A 16,609-nucleotide genomic window follows, 5' to 3' on the forward strand; every position below is an offset into this window, starting at 1 on the left:
GTTGTGGGCACACCACGAGTCTTCTCCCTTTGGGCACCGTGAATGTTGTGGCTTTACGTCAGTAGAAGTCACATGATAGTAAGTGGCAAGGACAGCATTCTCCATCTCATCGATGTTTGCCTGGTGTGCCTTAAGTGCCCAATCATAATAATTTGTAAGCTTCGTTACAAGCTCAGCAGTGAGCTTTCCTTTGCCACCGAGGCTTGGCCTACCTTCCCCCTTGCTCTTCTGCAGGAGGTGTCTCAGTGCAGCACCCATCCTTTTATGTATATGATTTGCGCAATCCTCCTTTTCGATAGCCACGAAGCCATACACTTGCTCCTCCTGAAGGCTGTTGAAAGCGCGGCTATCGCCATCGCACAACATCGTTGTGTAGCGGAATCCATGCTTTTCGAGGGACCGGCGAAACAGAATTTTGGCAGCCTCCACCTCCATCTGGCCAGGCTTGCTCGAAGTGTTTTTTGGCACTTGTGCCGAGCTCGCCACTCACTGTATCGAGGGTCATCGTCCTTGGGGCCAATCTCGCAACCCAAACAGAAGTTCGAGAGAACTTTGAAGTCCAACACATCGCCCGAAAACAGTTCTGTTACAGTTCCCACACAAATGTGCGACAAGTGGCCACGAATGAGCCAAGTCCCGTCGAAGGAAACTGCGATATTGCCAGGGTTCCCGAAATTCAGTTCAGAATAGATGGCCTTCACAGCTGTTGCGCACTCACTCATAATACCCGCGGATGCGTTCATCGCGGCAGGGTTCATCTTGGTTTTGACGTAGTCTTGGTACGTTTTGTTGTGCATTCCACGACGAGACACATTCAGGGCCGAAAAAATGTCGTTTAGCACGGTCTGCCCATTGCCTGTGCTCATAACTGCACGAGCCGCAAGCACATTTACTTCGAAAGGGTTGCAGGTCGAATTCCCCCCCTGCTCTCGGCGAGCTCCATCCGGCGCTGACATCTCCGCAGACGGCACAGTTCACCACTATTCTAACTGCCAATCTGTACTCATGGTCGCCCCGTGAAACGTTCAATGGGCCAGAGCAGAATTCGCATTTCGCGCACCGAAGCAGTTGGTTCAGCAGTGGTAGGCTTAGCAGTGTGAACTCGATGCTGGACCCCACCCCTTCCGGTGAATCTCCGATAAGCGACCGCTTTCGGCGGGTAGCTGATAACGAAGACAGCTTCTGTCGTTGCTCTTCCACGTGATGCTCAATTGCCACTTTTTCCGCTTTTGTCACAAAATGCGTATCGACGCGCGTTGTCCTCGTGTCGTCGGCCACAGGCATCGCTTGCGCGGCTGCAGCTTCGGTGGATATCGTACACTCGCTGGCGCATGTCATGGAGCTCGTCGTCGTCGATTCACTCGACGCTGCTTCAGGTATCTGAGACCGACGCTTGCGTTTTTTGCCGTAGGCATGAGCTGCCGCGAATTTGCATCGCCCACGAGCCATTGTTGCACACAGTAGGGCAGACGAAATTTTCTGTCGTCCAATCGGAGAGCAGGATTTGCCCTACGTGGTACAAACGCCCCAATGCCGTGCGAGTATTCCCTCCTTTTCAGTGGCGTGTAGCTCCATAATCGCCAGACTTAGAGTTGTTTTCTCGCTAAAACCGGATTGCTGAAGAATTTAGCTTTCGAATGATTCCAAAATGGCCGCGCTGCGGCTAACAGTTACTGCAGACGACGGCATTGAAATTGCCCGTTTTGGGGGGGGGGGGGGGCGTTTTCGAGCGAGAGTGATCATGAAGATCTGTTTAGAACGCAATAACAAAATAAATACTAATCGGAATGCGTTAATATTCCAGCAATAGATTCTTTTGGACGTCGAGATTTCGAAAAAATATATTTTGAAAAATTGATTTTTTGGCAATTTTTTTCTCTAAAAGACCCGTGTCTCCCTTTAAAGGACCCGTGAAGCCAAATTTGAAAACTCGAGACGCTTGTGTTGCTTGATAGTCCCGCATGCGAGGCCACCTCTGACTGATTATTAGTGGCGAGTGTTGCCTAGACGATATTTTGATTTGGTTTTAAAGTAAGGGTGCGTGCTCCTCTAAGTATTCAGGTGCAATCGACATTTTTTGCGGTTTCATGTAGACAGGGGTTCCCCTTCTGACCTTGCAGAGTTCAAGAGCACTTGCGGAGCACGCACAATACCCCAACTGGTACAGTGGTACCCGGCAAGGACTATTGTTCGTCACCCCTCTCGCTCTGTTGTCGGCTGCTCTTGAGGTCGTTTAGGCTGCTTACGCCAGGAATGCTTTTCTTTTTTCTGAGGGGGACATGCTTAAAGCCCTCACATTATTTCATTTTTCACCGCCCGCAGTTCTTTCTCTTTGAAAATAGCGTGTTTCAGCGTCACCGAAGCTTGAGAGCACGTAGTTTCAGGCGCTGCTATGCTGTGGGGTGCTAGATTCTTATGGTATTTAGGCGGGCTTTTTGAACTAACGCAAAATTGTTATGAATTAATGCCGCTAGCATTAATTGTACGATTAGTTAGAGCATCTATGATATAATTTTGGCATTACCAGATGCAAACTTACAAATTACTGTAAAAAATTTGCAAACAAAACTTTTGCGGTCAGGGGTCTTTTAAAGAATAAAATGTGTTGTGTCCAGTGACATTCTTAGGATTTTTTTTTTTTTTGCATGACAACATAGTACTGCAGTGAAAATGACATTATCAAGCGTTTGCTGCATGATAGACCAAGGTCAGATTGTCTCACCTTTCTAATCTCTTCAGTCAGCAGGGTATTGTTAATGTGCATGGCTTGGCCAGTTTGGCTGTTTTGTAGGCAGACAATCAGGTTTATTTGTGATTGTTAGGGACAAAAAAATGGAACTATTCATCCAGAAGGAACAAAGGCAGCAGATATTTTTAGGCATGGATAAGCAAAAGAAAAAAGTTTGGTGAGGCAGCTTGAAACTTGAAAGTAGTGGCTTTAAAATACAGGAAAAACATAACAGGGGAACCCAAATATATATATATATACATATGAGCTTAGTCTGAAATATGAGTTTAAATTATCGAATCTGCTGTAAAGTTTATGTACACATTGAAAAACAAAATCACTGTTGGTCCTGTTTTCTGCTCAGTTGAAAAGTTGACAACACAAGTTCAAGATGCTGAGAATGAACAAAGAGTGATGAAGAGACGGCATATTTCAAGCATCAAGGTATGTGTAGCTTGGCATGCTAGTTACAATTGCTCTTGCTCTTCCTATTGTCGTGTGCCCCTTAAGGTTTATGTGAGGTTTTGCTAGGAAAAAAGAAATAGTCATGTGCTGGTTTAACGAAATACATGATATGAAAAGCTATTGAAACTGTATATGGCATAAATATGCCTGCAAGTCAGTCGCATTATGCTTGCCACTTGTGCCCTCTATTCTAAAATGTGAGAAAAGCAAGCAGTAACTTGGGCATTTAAAGGTACCTAGATGTAAATGGCACATTTTATAACCCCAGAATGTAGAGACTTGGCTCGCGCCTTTGATTTGACTTGTGGGTGCAAAGCAAGCAGCGGACTTGAAAACGCCCCATTCAGCCTTCACATTTCATAGATGCTCAGGCTGTCTTGCTTGGTCAAGTCAAGAACAAGCTTCAATGCAGAAACGCGTTGCTTGCCTGGGAACAAGGTTAATAATAAAGTTGTTTGCATAAGGCACGTGTTACAGAAAAAAAAAATCGTACATTTCAAAACAACTATAAGAACAATGTGCCACAAGCATATTTTTACCATTTTACGGCTAACGAGCGGCACGTGATGCCCGCCGCCGCAGCAATGCGCAGTGTTGCTTCGGAAAAGCGTCCGTTGCCTGCTGGTTTAAATGTCCCCCCATATGCAGCGCGTTGTTTTACGCTTGCTTGTTTGGAGGTGAAGCAAGCATCGCATTTTTACAGCGAAAGCTGTTATGAATAAGGTCACAGCTCGGGTCATGCGCGATTGTCTGCCGCCGCCGGTGTCCCTAACCACACTGTGCAAAATTAGAAAAAAAAAACTACCACCAATGACACAATGGGGCTCGAACCCGGGTCCACTGGGTGCCAGCCCAGTATTCTACCACTGAGCCACACCGGTGCTTGGGACTTGTTGGCAAACTTGCCTTAAGCAGGCTTGATGATTGGATAGCAATCGCGTTAATACGACTTGTAAAGCATTTTAAAACAGCAAAAGAACAACCAGTGGTCGCACAATGCGAATAGCATAATGAGTGGGTCGTCCAATGCCCCAACCCATTACAAAAGCTTGTTCTTGTTCTCTATTAACTATGGCGCATACCCACTTCAGCCATAATTCTTCATCGTCGTCAGCCACTGCATGAACCATTGGCACAAAATTCCTTGAAAGTGTTTAGCGGATACTAAGCTTCTCAGAAGAATGACGAAAAATAGCATAGCGAATGCCGGCCTACTACCCAAAAAATTTTATTATTAATGCCCTAGGGGCCATTAAGCAAGTGTGCTTGCAATAGTGAGTGAGTGTTTTGAAAGGCTCTGAAAGGACGCTCTTATAGTTTTCGCTGTGACTTTGCTGCACCTTCCACGCAGGTCTGGCTTTTTTTTTTTTTTTCATTAGAATGCCACGACATCTATTTGTGCTAACCTGGCTCGCGAGGTAACGTGATTTTCAAGATATTCTCTTTTTTATTCGCCTGTGGACATGGTTGTACCAGGCTAGGTCACAGTTATATTCGAAAAAATAAAAGCAACAAGTTTTGGTAACAAAAGTGATTCGTATCCTTTTGTTGAGCTTGGTAAACAAAAGAAAAAGTGGGGGTCAGGACATTGCCCTCGGCGGAATTTTGTCTCGCCGAGTGCAGCAATGTCTCGCTGTAGATGGTGGAGGAAGAAGCACATGGTCAGGAAACCCGTGATAGGGGCACCTAATTTTTCGTAGTGTTGTGCTGCAAACGATGCCTGTCTGAGCGAGAAACAGCACCCTAGGCGAGACGAGAGGATAGACGAGGTACTCGGACACAGTACTGAGTCAATTTTTTACTGAAAGAAACCGAAACGATGGAAAATGTTGTCATGTTTTAGAAAAACAGAAACAGCCTTTGCGGTTATGGAACACTTCGTTGTCGTCGCCATTGGGGCTATTAATACGCAAGTGTGTGCAGTCGACACATCCTGTAACGCCAGGGAACCCGGCCACTTCATAAAAGTCCCGCATAACTTCAGTATGTGCCGCCAGCTGCAGAAAGCACACCAGCATCGCGTATAGGTGCTTTGCGATGAGTAGCGTAACTTTTCCAACTACACGGCACACTGTCCAGTACGGAATGCGGACGAGATTTCCGGTGACTGTTTGGGATGTGCCAGTGCCGTAAAATGAGTGCCATCAGTAGCTGTAGCATGGGAGGCACAGGCTGTCCTCAGTTGTCCCTACTTTCACGGAGCGGCAACATAGCCAGCAGCTGCTGCACGGCGTTCTTCGTGAATCTGTATCGAGCATAGAATTGTTCCTCATCGTACAGCTCCATCAGATTCCCTCGGTCACGTAAAGCGGGTCGAGGAATCTTCGGCTGGCAGTGCACCTCAGAAAATGCTACGCTTATGGCGTAGCCAGCAAACACAAAAGCGGCCAACCTCCACACGATGTTCATTCAAGAGGTGGCCATGTTAGAATAACCCATCAAGTTGCTTTCAAGCTAGCCCTACAGCTGACTTGAAACTTGTCCTGGCTTTGACCGAGTCAAGTCGCCTTTTCAAGTCGTCCGCAAGTTTGAGAACGATTTATGGCAAGTGGCAAGACTGTCTTGAGTTAAGTACGAGTCAAGGAACATCTCTGCATTGTAATGTGAAAAGCATATTAGTACAGTAAAACCTTGCTCATATGTTCTTGTTTATTATTATGATTTCCTGACTAATTTTTGCTTTTCATTTTTCCGTAGTTTATATTGGGGGGTGCGAATAGTATCCAGGGGCGGGTTAAACACGAGAAAATTATTTACTCGGTGGAGACGGAATATATAATACCAATTGTATATCAGCTTTCCCTTCAATTGTTGCTGTCGTCTTGCTTATGTTTTGTCCCTGGAACAGGAGCTGTCACGAGAGCTGCAGTTGACCAAGAAGCGCCTTGAGCAGCAGCAGGATGCCCAGGGTAGCCCTCGCCAGGGCTCTGCGCCTGAACCTCTTGGCTTGGGCTCGCGCACCAGCTCCACAGCATCACTGGAGACCCTGGGGTCAGGGCCAAGCCAGGTGGCAAGCAACCATCCCACAGTCACCTTCGTCAATGCAGGAAGAACCACTGTTCCGGTGAGTGGCATGTAGTTAATTTTGTCCCCGCAGCATTGTGCATGTGCTAAATGCAAGCAATGTGTGGTTATGCAATATGAGCGCATTAGTGTTAATGTCTTTTACAGTTCCTGACAGAACAACGGTAATTAGGTAATAAGTTCATTGACATTTAACATACAGCAGCAAGTAATTAATAGAACTTTTTGTTAGTTTGATCATAACATATGTTAAGGTGTCATCGGAATGCTGATTAGGATGCTGGCTTCTCCATTATTCTCCTCCCATTTTCTCAATGATTGACTCTACTGATTCTGCGTCTCCTGCTTGCCCCCTCTCCTCTCAAGTAACACCAGTTGTGATTCATGTGTATTCTGCATTTGGCATTCTGTGTTGTAAGTTGTGTTCCATATTCAAGCAAGAGTCGCTCCATGGCATGTGTCCCAGTTACTTTGAGGAGTACCCTGGATTTTCTAAAAAAAAAAAAAAACTAGCTTTGCAAAGAGCATTTTTCCTAAAATATTATTGCTTAAAAGTTGTTTCTCATCATGTGAGGCACTTTCTCAGCTCGCTAAGTTCTGTCAGACATGGCACTAAAAAAATATTGTATCTCCTTCAGTGGGGGTGGCTATGTTTGTGCAATTAGTTTGTACTAGCTGGGTGAACTTGTGGTCAAAAAAGAACAAAGCACATTGTCTATTAGATGAATTTAACCTTCTGCATAGTCAGTGTGACTTGACATAACCTCACTCTGCTGGGTGTGACCACATCCGAACACATTGTTGAATGCACTTTGATGTTTTATGGGTTGTGCGATTTGCCGCATTCCAGAACAAACGTTAAAAGTATCGCTTTTTTTTTTCTTTTCTAAATTAATTCAACAAAGAACTCATTTCTCAGAAATTAGGAATCTATGATTTCTTTAAGTTTGCATCAAAATGAAACGTGACTGTCTGTTGAATGATAAAGTATTTAACTACATATTAATTACAAATAATTGCTGAAATACTCAAAACAATGCATTATTTCATTTTTTTTCTTGGAATGTAATATCAATTGCTTAGTAATTATATGGTGTGAATTCGATACATTCGTCTACAGTGCATCATAATTGGTGACTGGAGGAGATATGTACAGGGTGTTATTGTTTGTTTGTTATTAAACAATACAGATTTCTTACACAAATTTTATGACAGTAAGGCTCTAGTCATTTCTTCGCACAAACTGCACGTCGAGGCAAAAATACCATATTTACTCACGTAATGAACGCACTCGCGTAATAAACGCACCCCCAACTTCAGACATCAAAATTTGGATATTTTTTTCCGCATAATAAACGCACTCCCTACATTAATCTGCTGCAGTCTCGCTAACAGACACCCGGCGCCTCCTCACCCATTGAATCTATTGTTTATTATTTTGCCGCCCCCCCCCCCTCTCCGGCCACCTCTGCTCACTTCTTCTCCCCCTTTGCCCGTTGCCACATGCCGTATTGTTTTTCTTTCTATCTGTGTGCAGAACGTCCCCCCCCCCCCCCCCATCTTATTTGTGCACCACAGCGGGGCTCACGAACAGTGCGAATGTAAACATCTCAGCTGATAAGCACGCAGCGAGCGAAGGTCACGAAGCTTCCCGCGCCAACCGACGATCGCTTCCTGCGAATACGAAAAAGCTCAACCATGCGCATGTGATTTTCGAGCGACGATGACGAGATTTGCTGTTGCAAAAGGTCATTCATCATTATTGCATCACAAGTTTCTGGAAAACCAGAAACGTATAGCTTGTTGTCCAGAAAAGATCATGATGATTTCCGCAACTTAATAGCACCCGTGATTCTCGCTTCGCTTGTTATCCGCGCATAGAAAAACTTCTCGTGTAGAAGTGAGGCGGCCGTATTTCGTCGTTAGTCTTGTTATTGGCTGTTTGTTTTGATGCTTTGGAGGTAGCTTGCTGTTATGCTGGTCACTTTCTACAGTGTTAAAGGCGTCGTGACAGTCCTCGTGCGAGGTTGCCGTGAAGTTGGCAAAGTGTGTCGTAGCGTCGTAGCACACGTTTTTAGGTGCCCCTCGAGATCACAGTAGATATTGCGGTTAACCGATTGCGAGAAAATATAGCCGCAAAACGCTTTTATGGCATGTGCGGGCGGCCCTGGGACGGCTTGCAGAAAATAGCGCCATCAACCACCGAACATGAGTAAAGTGCAACAAAGAAGCTGTTTCCAAACAACGTAAGTTTATGTCAATTGCGAAAAGCTAAGCAACTTAACTTTTTTGCATTACCCCATTTTTTGCTCCTCTTGAAAAAGTTTTCATAAAATTTAACTCCCATAATAAATGCACCCCCAACTTTGCTCCGATTTTTTTAGAAAAAAAAAGCGTTCATCACACGAGAAAATACGGTACTTTGCCACAGTTAACAGGACACTGTTATGGTTAATTTTAAAAACTCAATAATTAACTTTTTCATTATTGACTTGAGTGTCATTTTTTATATTAGAAGGTTGTAATCCATCATAATTCGTGCCATACCCGTTTTTTTAGAAATGCCAAAAGTTGCTTGTACACAGAAATAAAGAATTGTTTCTTTGTTGAATTGTATAAATAATTATGATCGTAAAATTTACAGTACACCTCATATTTTTGCTATGCACTACATATTGTGAATAGGGATTGTATTGCATGCAACTTGCAGAGCAAGATTGTGGATTCATCTCCAAAGTTGAGCTCAGCAAAGTTTTCTTTCTTTGCTTTTTCATTCCGCTTTGCTCCTTGCCATTCCCCTTTTTCTGGGCCACAAATGTTGCAACTGCACTTGCTTGCTACATTTTCTATATGATATTTAGCATCCTCCTAAAATGGCTTCCCTTGCTTTCAGATAACACATTTTCAGGCAACACACTCCTTTGGCCCCAAATTCACGTAGACAGCCCTTGCTTTCAGTTAACACACTTTCAGGCAACACACTTCTTTGGCCCCAGATTCACGTAGACAGCATCCCTGGGTGGACCCACCCAGGGGAAACCAGCAGTCACCTTTCTCTGTCTCTCTCTTCCCCCACTTCTTCATCTTTCTTTTTTACTTTCAATCTGTCCTGTCATGTTTTCTCTGTCGTTTACTTTCAATTTTTCATGACGACAAGGGTTAACCTCATGGAGTTATCCAACCTTGGATAGTTATATTAGGTTATAGCGGCGATGCATGGCGGGCGACTCCAAGTGTTTGTCACTCAACCTTGGAGCGTCCCCTTGTTGGTCTCGGTAGTGGATCGCCACCATCGCCGCCAAACTTTTTCTGCCCTTTATGATCGCCGCTTGAAAAGTTGGCACACCGATGAAAGCTTCATTTTTCCACAGCCCAAACAGACCTTTCCCAACCATCATGGAATTCATTTGAAGGATAACAAAGCAGTTCAAGTGATTTCATCATTTATTGTGGCAAGAACTCTCACAGGAGTAAATGGCCCAGGGTATAAAGTAACAAAGATGGGCAGTGGCAATCTTCTTCTAGAAGTCGGCGACAAGACCCAGTATGACAAGCTGTCCAAACTCGTGGCATTTGGCAATGTATTCCAGTATCGGTGGGCCCACACGTCTTGATAAACACAGCGCGCGGTGTCATCTCTGAAGATGACCACATCAAACTATCTGAAAGTGAACTGCTGGAAGGTTGGTAGAAGCAAAACGTTGTTTGATGTCCAAAGGATTACAATAGACAGTTAGTTTTCCGTACTTAGCGGTATAGCGGGATCGAATTGCGCATGCACAGTGATATACGTGACCCGTACCACTCACCATAGGCATACTATTTTTCAGATTTTATATTACCGTCTTAGCGTGGTTTACCTAGTGTACGTAAAACATGGTGGCAGTTTCGGATGCTTGCCTCGAAGTGATTTTGCTGTAGTTGTTGAAATATTCACTTCATTCACAGCAAACGATTGTTTAAAATGGCTTTGCTTGCTTTCATTTAGCTTTGATGACCGAGTATTACAAATAAGTTAGCATAGTTTTTGAGACAGCTCCCGATTTCGAACGTCTTTAGGCTTAACTAGAAAATCAATGTAAACAAATTGGCAATGTTTTCGCATTTGGTGTGTGATTCATATTTATTTACTTTTATTATTACTAACAAAAACTTGTAACATTGCTTCGCACGGTGACACAGGCAAACCATTTTCGTTTTCTTTTCCTTTTCACTGTTCTTTAACATATTCACCCTCCAATAGGTGGCACCACTGTCCCAGCTGGGGTCCGTAAACCACTTAAACGCTATTCCCTTAACCCCCGCTATCACGCCAACAGTAAACTATAACTGTCTAGTAAGGCGAGACGAGAAACAGATTCTAACAAAACACATTAGCATTCCTACCTGAATCCATTGAAACCACTTACTGTAAGCTCAATGTTAGACCTTATATACCCAATCCTCGTCGATGTTTTAAGTGCCAGCGCTTTGGACACGAATCACAAACCTGCTAGAGTATGTGCTAGTTGCGCAAAGTGTGCATCCAGTCAACACACATCCGACAGCTGCACCTCTGAAGCCCGTTGCGCTAACTGTGAAGGAGATCATCCAGTTTACTCGCGATCATGCCCTGCTTGGAAAAAAAGAGAAACAGATCATAGAAGTTAAAGTCAAATTCAACATGTCCTTCCAGGAGGCATTCAAACGATTTTCCATACATAACCAGTCCAATTCATCCTTCGCCGAAGTGGCGCATCGGGGCACCATGCCACGCTCTTTGGTGCCCACGATACTCACACGGGGTGTGACCGCGGTCGTGCCTGTAGCGCCCTGGCCAAAGTAGCCTGTGCTGCTCCACCGTCTGCCAACCAGGGTCAGTGGACTTCCCAAGTCTTCCGGACCCCGGGCCACTGCAATCGTAGTTATGTTCGAAACTGCTGTGAACATGCCTACCGTGCAGGCACCATCTGTAACCTCATAAGCGGTGATAGATACTAGCGACACTCTTCCGGCACTCCAGACATTGAAGGACAGGTGCAGCGCTTCAGAGTGCTCCAAAAAAAGAGAGACTCTGCATTACAGGGCCGCCCAAAGGCCCTGTATCTTAAAGCAACACCTTTGTACATACAGCACCAAACAACTTTAAAATGGAGACGCAAATACTGGTGTAGAACGTCAGAGGATTGCTGAGAAACCTCAATGATATCCAACATACATCAAAAGTGCTGTGTGTACAAGAAACACACTTGAAACCAAAACACATGAAATTTCTACGACATTACATTATTTTTCAACAGGACCGGAATGATGCTGTCGTGTCATCCAGTGGTGTTGCCATTATAGTTAGTCGAGGAACAAACAGCCTGCCCACATTTACCGCTTCGGACGTCTCTTAAGGCAGTAGCTGTCTGAGCCGTTATCTTTAACAAACTGGTCACAATGTGCTCAATTTACATACGTCCAAAACACCAACTCAATAAACATGAATTCTGGTCATCAATTGATGAACTTCCACACCTGTATCTTTGTCTTGGACATTTCAATGCACATAGCAGTCTATGAGGTGACTCCCGCTGCAATGTGCAAGGTCCCCTGATTGAATTGTTTCTTTTCTCTTCTGGCGCGTGTCTCCTAGATCGAAAAGAGCCAACGTATTATAGCCTCGCTAACAATACCTACTCGTCAATAGATCGGAGCATTGTATCACCATCACTTCTACCCCCATTTCAATTAAAAGTCTTCAATAACCTATGAGGAAGTGACCACTTTCCATTAGTTTTCAGTACACTACTACCAAATTAATGTAATCCACAGGTTCCTAAATGACTGATAGAAAAAGCTGATTGGAACCAGTTTTTTAGCAGTACTAGTTTGAGTTCAACTGACATATGTGGTTCAACCATAGATGCAGCTGTACAGGGCGTTACTGCTTTTTTGACTGATGCTGCAACTAAGTGCATCCCGCAAACATCTGGATTACCTGGAATACGACGCGTTCCGTGGTGGAACAGTGAGTGTTGAAATGCACTGAAACAGCAAAACAAAATATGGAGGTTGTTTCGAGACTCACCAACCGCAACGAATCTTGACAGCTTTAAGTAAATGAAGTCTCGAAACAGGAGAACACACCAACAGGCCGAAGGGAAAGCTAGCAGAAGTTTTTATCAGGCATCAACTCTTATACAAAAGAGGCAAAGGCTTGGAACATGATTGGTAAGGTAGCAGAACAATAAGTACACTCACTTTCTCTAGTGAACACACATGGTGACAGTTTGTAGAACCTGGTGAACTCTCTCGGGGCACACTTTGAACAGATTTTCCAGCTTGTCGCACTATACTGAAGCGTTCCAACTCTACAAAACCAAAATTCAAAAACAGAGATTAAAGTGCAAATCTACGACACATGAGGCATACAATGAACCTTTTGTTTGGCAGAGCTACAGGCCTCCCTTACCTGCTGTCATAGGTCTACCTCAGGCCCCGACCGTGGGGCATATGAAATGTTAAAACACCTGCCTACTGAAACCTTGAATGCCCCCCCTTCCCTGTATAACGTGTTATAATTTTCCAGTGAGTTACTCTCAGCCTGGACCGAAGCAATCATTATCTCGATTCTAAAGCAAGGCAAGGACCCATCCTCAGTTTCCAGTTACAGGCCAATAGCGTTAACTAGTTGTCTTTGCAAGGTCTTTGAGAAATTGATAAAGAGGCGACCGATACACTTCCTTCAGACAAATAGCCTACTCTACCCTTACCAGTGCGAATTTCGAGAGGCTAAGTTCACCACTGACCACCTTGTTCATATCAAGGTACAAATTCTATGCTTTTATTCATAAGCAATTTTTTCTTTCTGTGTTCCTCAATATTGAAAAGGCATATGACACTACATGGTGCTTTGGCATACTCCGAGACCTGACACTGGGTGTGTGAAGTAGTTAACAACCATCAAAAGATACTTGTCCAACCGAACATTCCTTGTTTGAGTGGAGCTGTCTCATCTCGAATACAGTAATACCTCGTTAATTTGAACTTTCACATCTCGAAAAACCAACGAAGGCAAAATTTTCCGCAGCACCGAACATTTTCCTATACGTCCCATGTACATGTTTTCTTTTGTCTCGAACGAAATCTTGACTGGGAGTAGAACGGAAATTTTGCCGCCGGACCACTTCACAAAATTTGCGCAATGCTGCCATGCCTGAAGTCCATCGATGTAGCCGTGCCAGGCACTATGCCGATAATTTCCACGAGTGTGAAGTGCGCAGTTTCAGCCCAGCGTCATATCAACTTTGTCAAGAAACCCTGTGCACCGAGCAGGGAAGCCCTCTGCACATGCTTGGCCTAGTTTCAAGTTTGGCCCATTCACTTTGTGCTGTGCACATTATTTTCCCTGACGTGTGATTTCTGTTCATCTGTGCGAAACGAGTGTTACGAATTTTTCGCTGACTGTGAGGAGCAGCAACTTAGTGTGAGTGCGTTAAGCATGGTGTCAAAGCAGCTGCAAGTCGCTAATGCTAAAAAAAAAGGTTGCCCTAATTAAGGAAGTGGACAAAGGAAGCCGAACGAAATCGAGCATCGCACAGAAATTCGGCATCCCTTTGTCTACGCTTTCGACGGTGCTGAAAAACAAGCAGAAGGTGCTGGATGGATTTCAGCATTGCTTCGCTAGCCAGCAGAAGCGGGTTCGAGGGTCGAAGTTCAGACTTTGGAGTGGCGTTGATGGTAGGTCTTCAAAATAAGGTCAAGTGCAGTGGTGGGCAAGATCGACTGACGCCGTGCGTCCAGCAGCTGGAGGAGGCCTTCCTAGGCTCGAGTATGACCACAAAGCAGACTAGCATTATGCTGTTTTAGATACAAACAGCTCTTTGACTAGCCTGTGTAAAGCTGTCCATTCGTGTCTCCGTGGCAACACGCGCACCACGCTCCCCTTGACACAGGCGTTGGAGCAGTGCCAACTAGGTCATGTCTTCCCTCACAGTGCGCGGTGACGTCACTCTCTCTCGCCCGCCGTGCACTTGCCTCATATCACCTCTCTCGCTTTACCCTCTCCACCGCTAACAAAATTCGAGCGCACATCCAGTGAACACTCTTTCAGCTCATTTATCTGCAATGGAGAGGACGCCGGATAGTGAAACTTCTTTGCCCGCTGAAATGTGCCGATGTGATTTGGCCTAACCCGGCCGTCGCCGGCGTTGCGAGGGTTAGCAAAGCTGATCACGTTCGCAAATGGCGACGTCGCGCCTGCAACACCGATGAGGTGCAAGCCAGAGAAGCGGAACGAAAGTGTCTGCAGTGGAAGACCAATGAAACCGACAAGGTGTGAGTCAAGCAGACCGATTGCGTTCGAGAATGGAGACGGCATGCGGGTAACACCGACAAGACAGGATCCAAGGAAGCCGAGTGCAAGTGCCGACAGTGGAAGGCTAATGCCGGCTAATCCTTGTCGTCATCGGCGTCGGCAACGTCTCGAAAGCACTGAGCTCCACCGGCCGATCCAGTGGTGACCTAGAAAAATGATCTAAAATCTCTTGAAGACGCTCCTGCTCAGAGTGCGTTGCCGTGCAGGCTGGCGATGTCACTATTCTCGCGCTGTACCTCACTCCCAACCTGCTAAAGAAGCATGTTCGGCGATCTCTAGAGGAGATGTTGACTGATTGCGGTAAGGTGTGTCTGCGTGCACCTGTTATAGTTGCGGGAGACTTCAACGTTGATGTCAGCGGAGAAGAAAAATGGCTCGTCGATTACATACGTGACGTGCACTCGCTGAAGTGTGGGTCGGCGGAATGTAAATTACCCACCACGATAAGGGCAACATGAATCGGTCTGGTCTTTGCCAACTTCGACGTCGAATGTGTCCTCTCTGAAGAAACAACAAAACCTACTCCAGCCATCGCTTCAAACGAATCTTGTAGCACTTACCACAGCTCCCGCATTAGCGCTGTTCAACCTGTGATGCCACCAAGCGCAAAGCTGCTGCTTCGCATCTCAGGGTTCCCTTTTAGAAGATTACGTTAAATTTTAAGGGCGAAGCTCTTCTTAGTCTAACCTTGTCCTGCTTGGGGCGTAATTGGCAGAAAGAGAAAACGAGAAAAAAAGGAAAACAGTATCTCCTGAACAGTATAATAGAGGGTGCCGTCTTATAGAAGTACATACAAACAGCAGTTGAGTGAGGATATTCTATATGGCGCTTTACCGCTACTCTCGAATTGGCTGCTGTGCGGGCTATGCTTGGGTGTGCAGGGAACGAGTGCTTCTCTCAGTCTCCTGGATTGCCGCCGTAAGTGGCTGATTGTTGGTGTGGCATGGACAAAGCAGAGAAGCAAGCGCGGAGCGCCGCAACGGCTTGTGCTTGTCGCCTCGTTTGTGAGGCATGGGCGAAGCGAAGCGAAAGGCCACGGCGGCTTGCGTTCGTCGCTAGACAGACAAAAAGATAGACACAGAGACAGACGGACAGATGGACGCGTGTGCGGACGACAGACACATGCACGGACGCTTCACCCCACTCGTCATCATTCACTCAGTCGATAGGCTGTGATTTTTTTCTTTTTTAAGCCTGCACGAGAAGAAGGATTAGAAACTGGCCTTGCCGTGGTGGTCTAGTAGCTAAGGTACTTGGCTGCTGACCCACAGGTCGCGGGATTGAATCTCGCCTGCGGCAGCTGCATTTCCGATGGAGGTGGAAATGCTGTAGGCCCGTGTGCTCAGATTTATAATTTTTCAGCTTCGATAATTTAAAAAAATACAATAATAGAAAAAATTCTTGCTTGGAGATAAATGTGTAAGCACATCATCGATTGCTTTATCACAGGCTGAACGTGATTACCTAGCTGGGCTTTGAGGCAATAGAGGACCCGTCACACGTGTTTTGTTACTGATGTGTAGATTAGGCTTGCATTTTACCTTCATGTTCTGTTATCATCCTTTTTAGCAGTATATATTCTTGCCACTGTGTGAAATAAAGTTAGTTGGAAGTCAGCGCTCTTTCTGTCTACCCTGTCCTTTTTCTTTTGTTCGCGCGCTGAAACATCTTGCAAATATGACTACGCACCAACTAGCCCAAGCTTCCACTCTTGTGAACCCTTGAACCTTTTCCTATCGTGAATGTGCTATGCATAAATGAAGGCATGAACATTAATAAAGATAAAGGTTCAATCTCTGCAACAACGTTGTCTCACCCAGTCTTTTCATCCTTTTGTCACTTTCTATCTTACCCAGATGAAATGCATTTAAGTCAAGAAATGGGGGGTAGAATAATGTGTTTTTGTGAGCTTATCGCATTTTTGCATTATAAAAGCAGAAATTGGCAAATTGGAGAGCTGCTGAGGGGTCGCTTATGCATAGTTGATCATGAAGAACACTTCAAAAGTAAAACATACCAGTTACACTCATCTGCCATGTCTCCTGCACAGT

The 16,609-nt window shown here is 45.1% G+C and overlaps 1 protein-coding gene across 5 annotated transcripts in view; it reads left to right on the forward strand.

The window, feature by feature from the left end:
• The window catches only part of Golgin104 (coiled-coil domain-containing protein 186), an 83,690-nt gene that overhangs the window by 45,520 nt on the left and 21,561 nt on the right, over positions 1 to 16,609 (forward strand). For all 5 annotated transcript variants that reach the window (XM_037426721.2, XM_037426722.2, XM_037426723.2 and 2 more), the window contains exons 12-13: positions 3,093 to 3,172; positions 6,042 to 6,257. In XM_037426721.2, the coding sequence (XP_037282618.2) occupies positions 3,093 to 3,172; positions 6,042 to 6,257 (296 nt within the window). The remainder of the gene's footprint in view (positions 1 to 3,092; positions 3,173 to 6,041; positions 6,258 to 16,609) is intronic.

The sequence above is a fragment of the Rhipicephalus microplus genome, chromosome X (assembly GCF_043290135.1).
Source record: "Rhipicephalus microplus isolate Deutch F79 chromosome X, USDA_Rmic, whole genome shotgun sequence".
Lineage (NCBI taxonomy): Eukaryota > Metazoa > Arthropoda > Arachnida > Ixodida > Ixodidae > Rhipicephalus > Rhipicephalus microplus.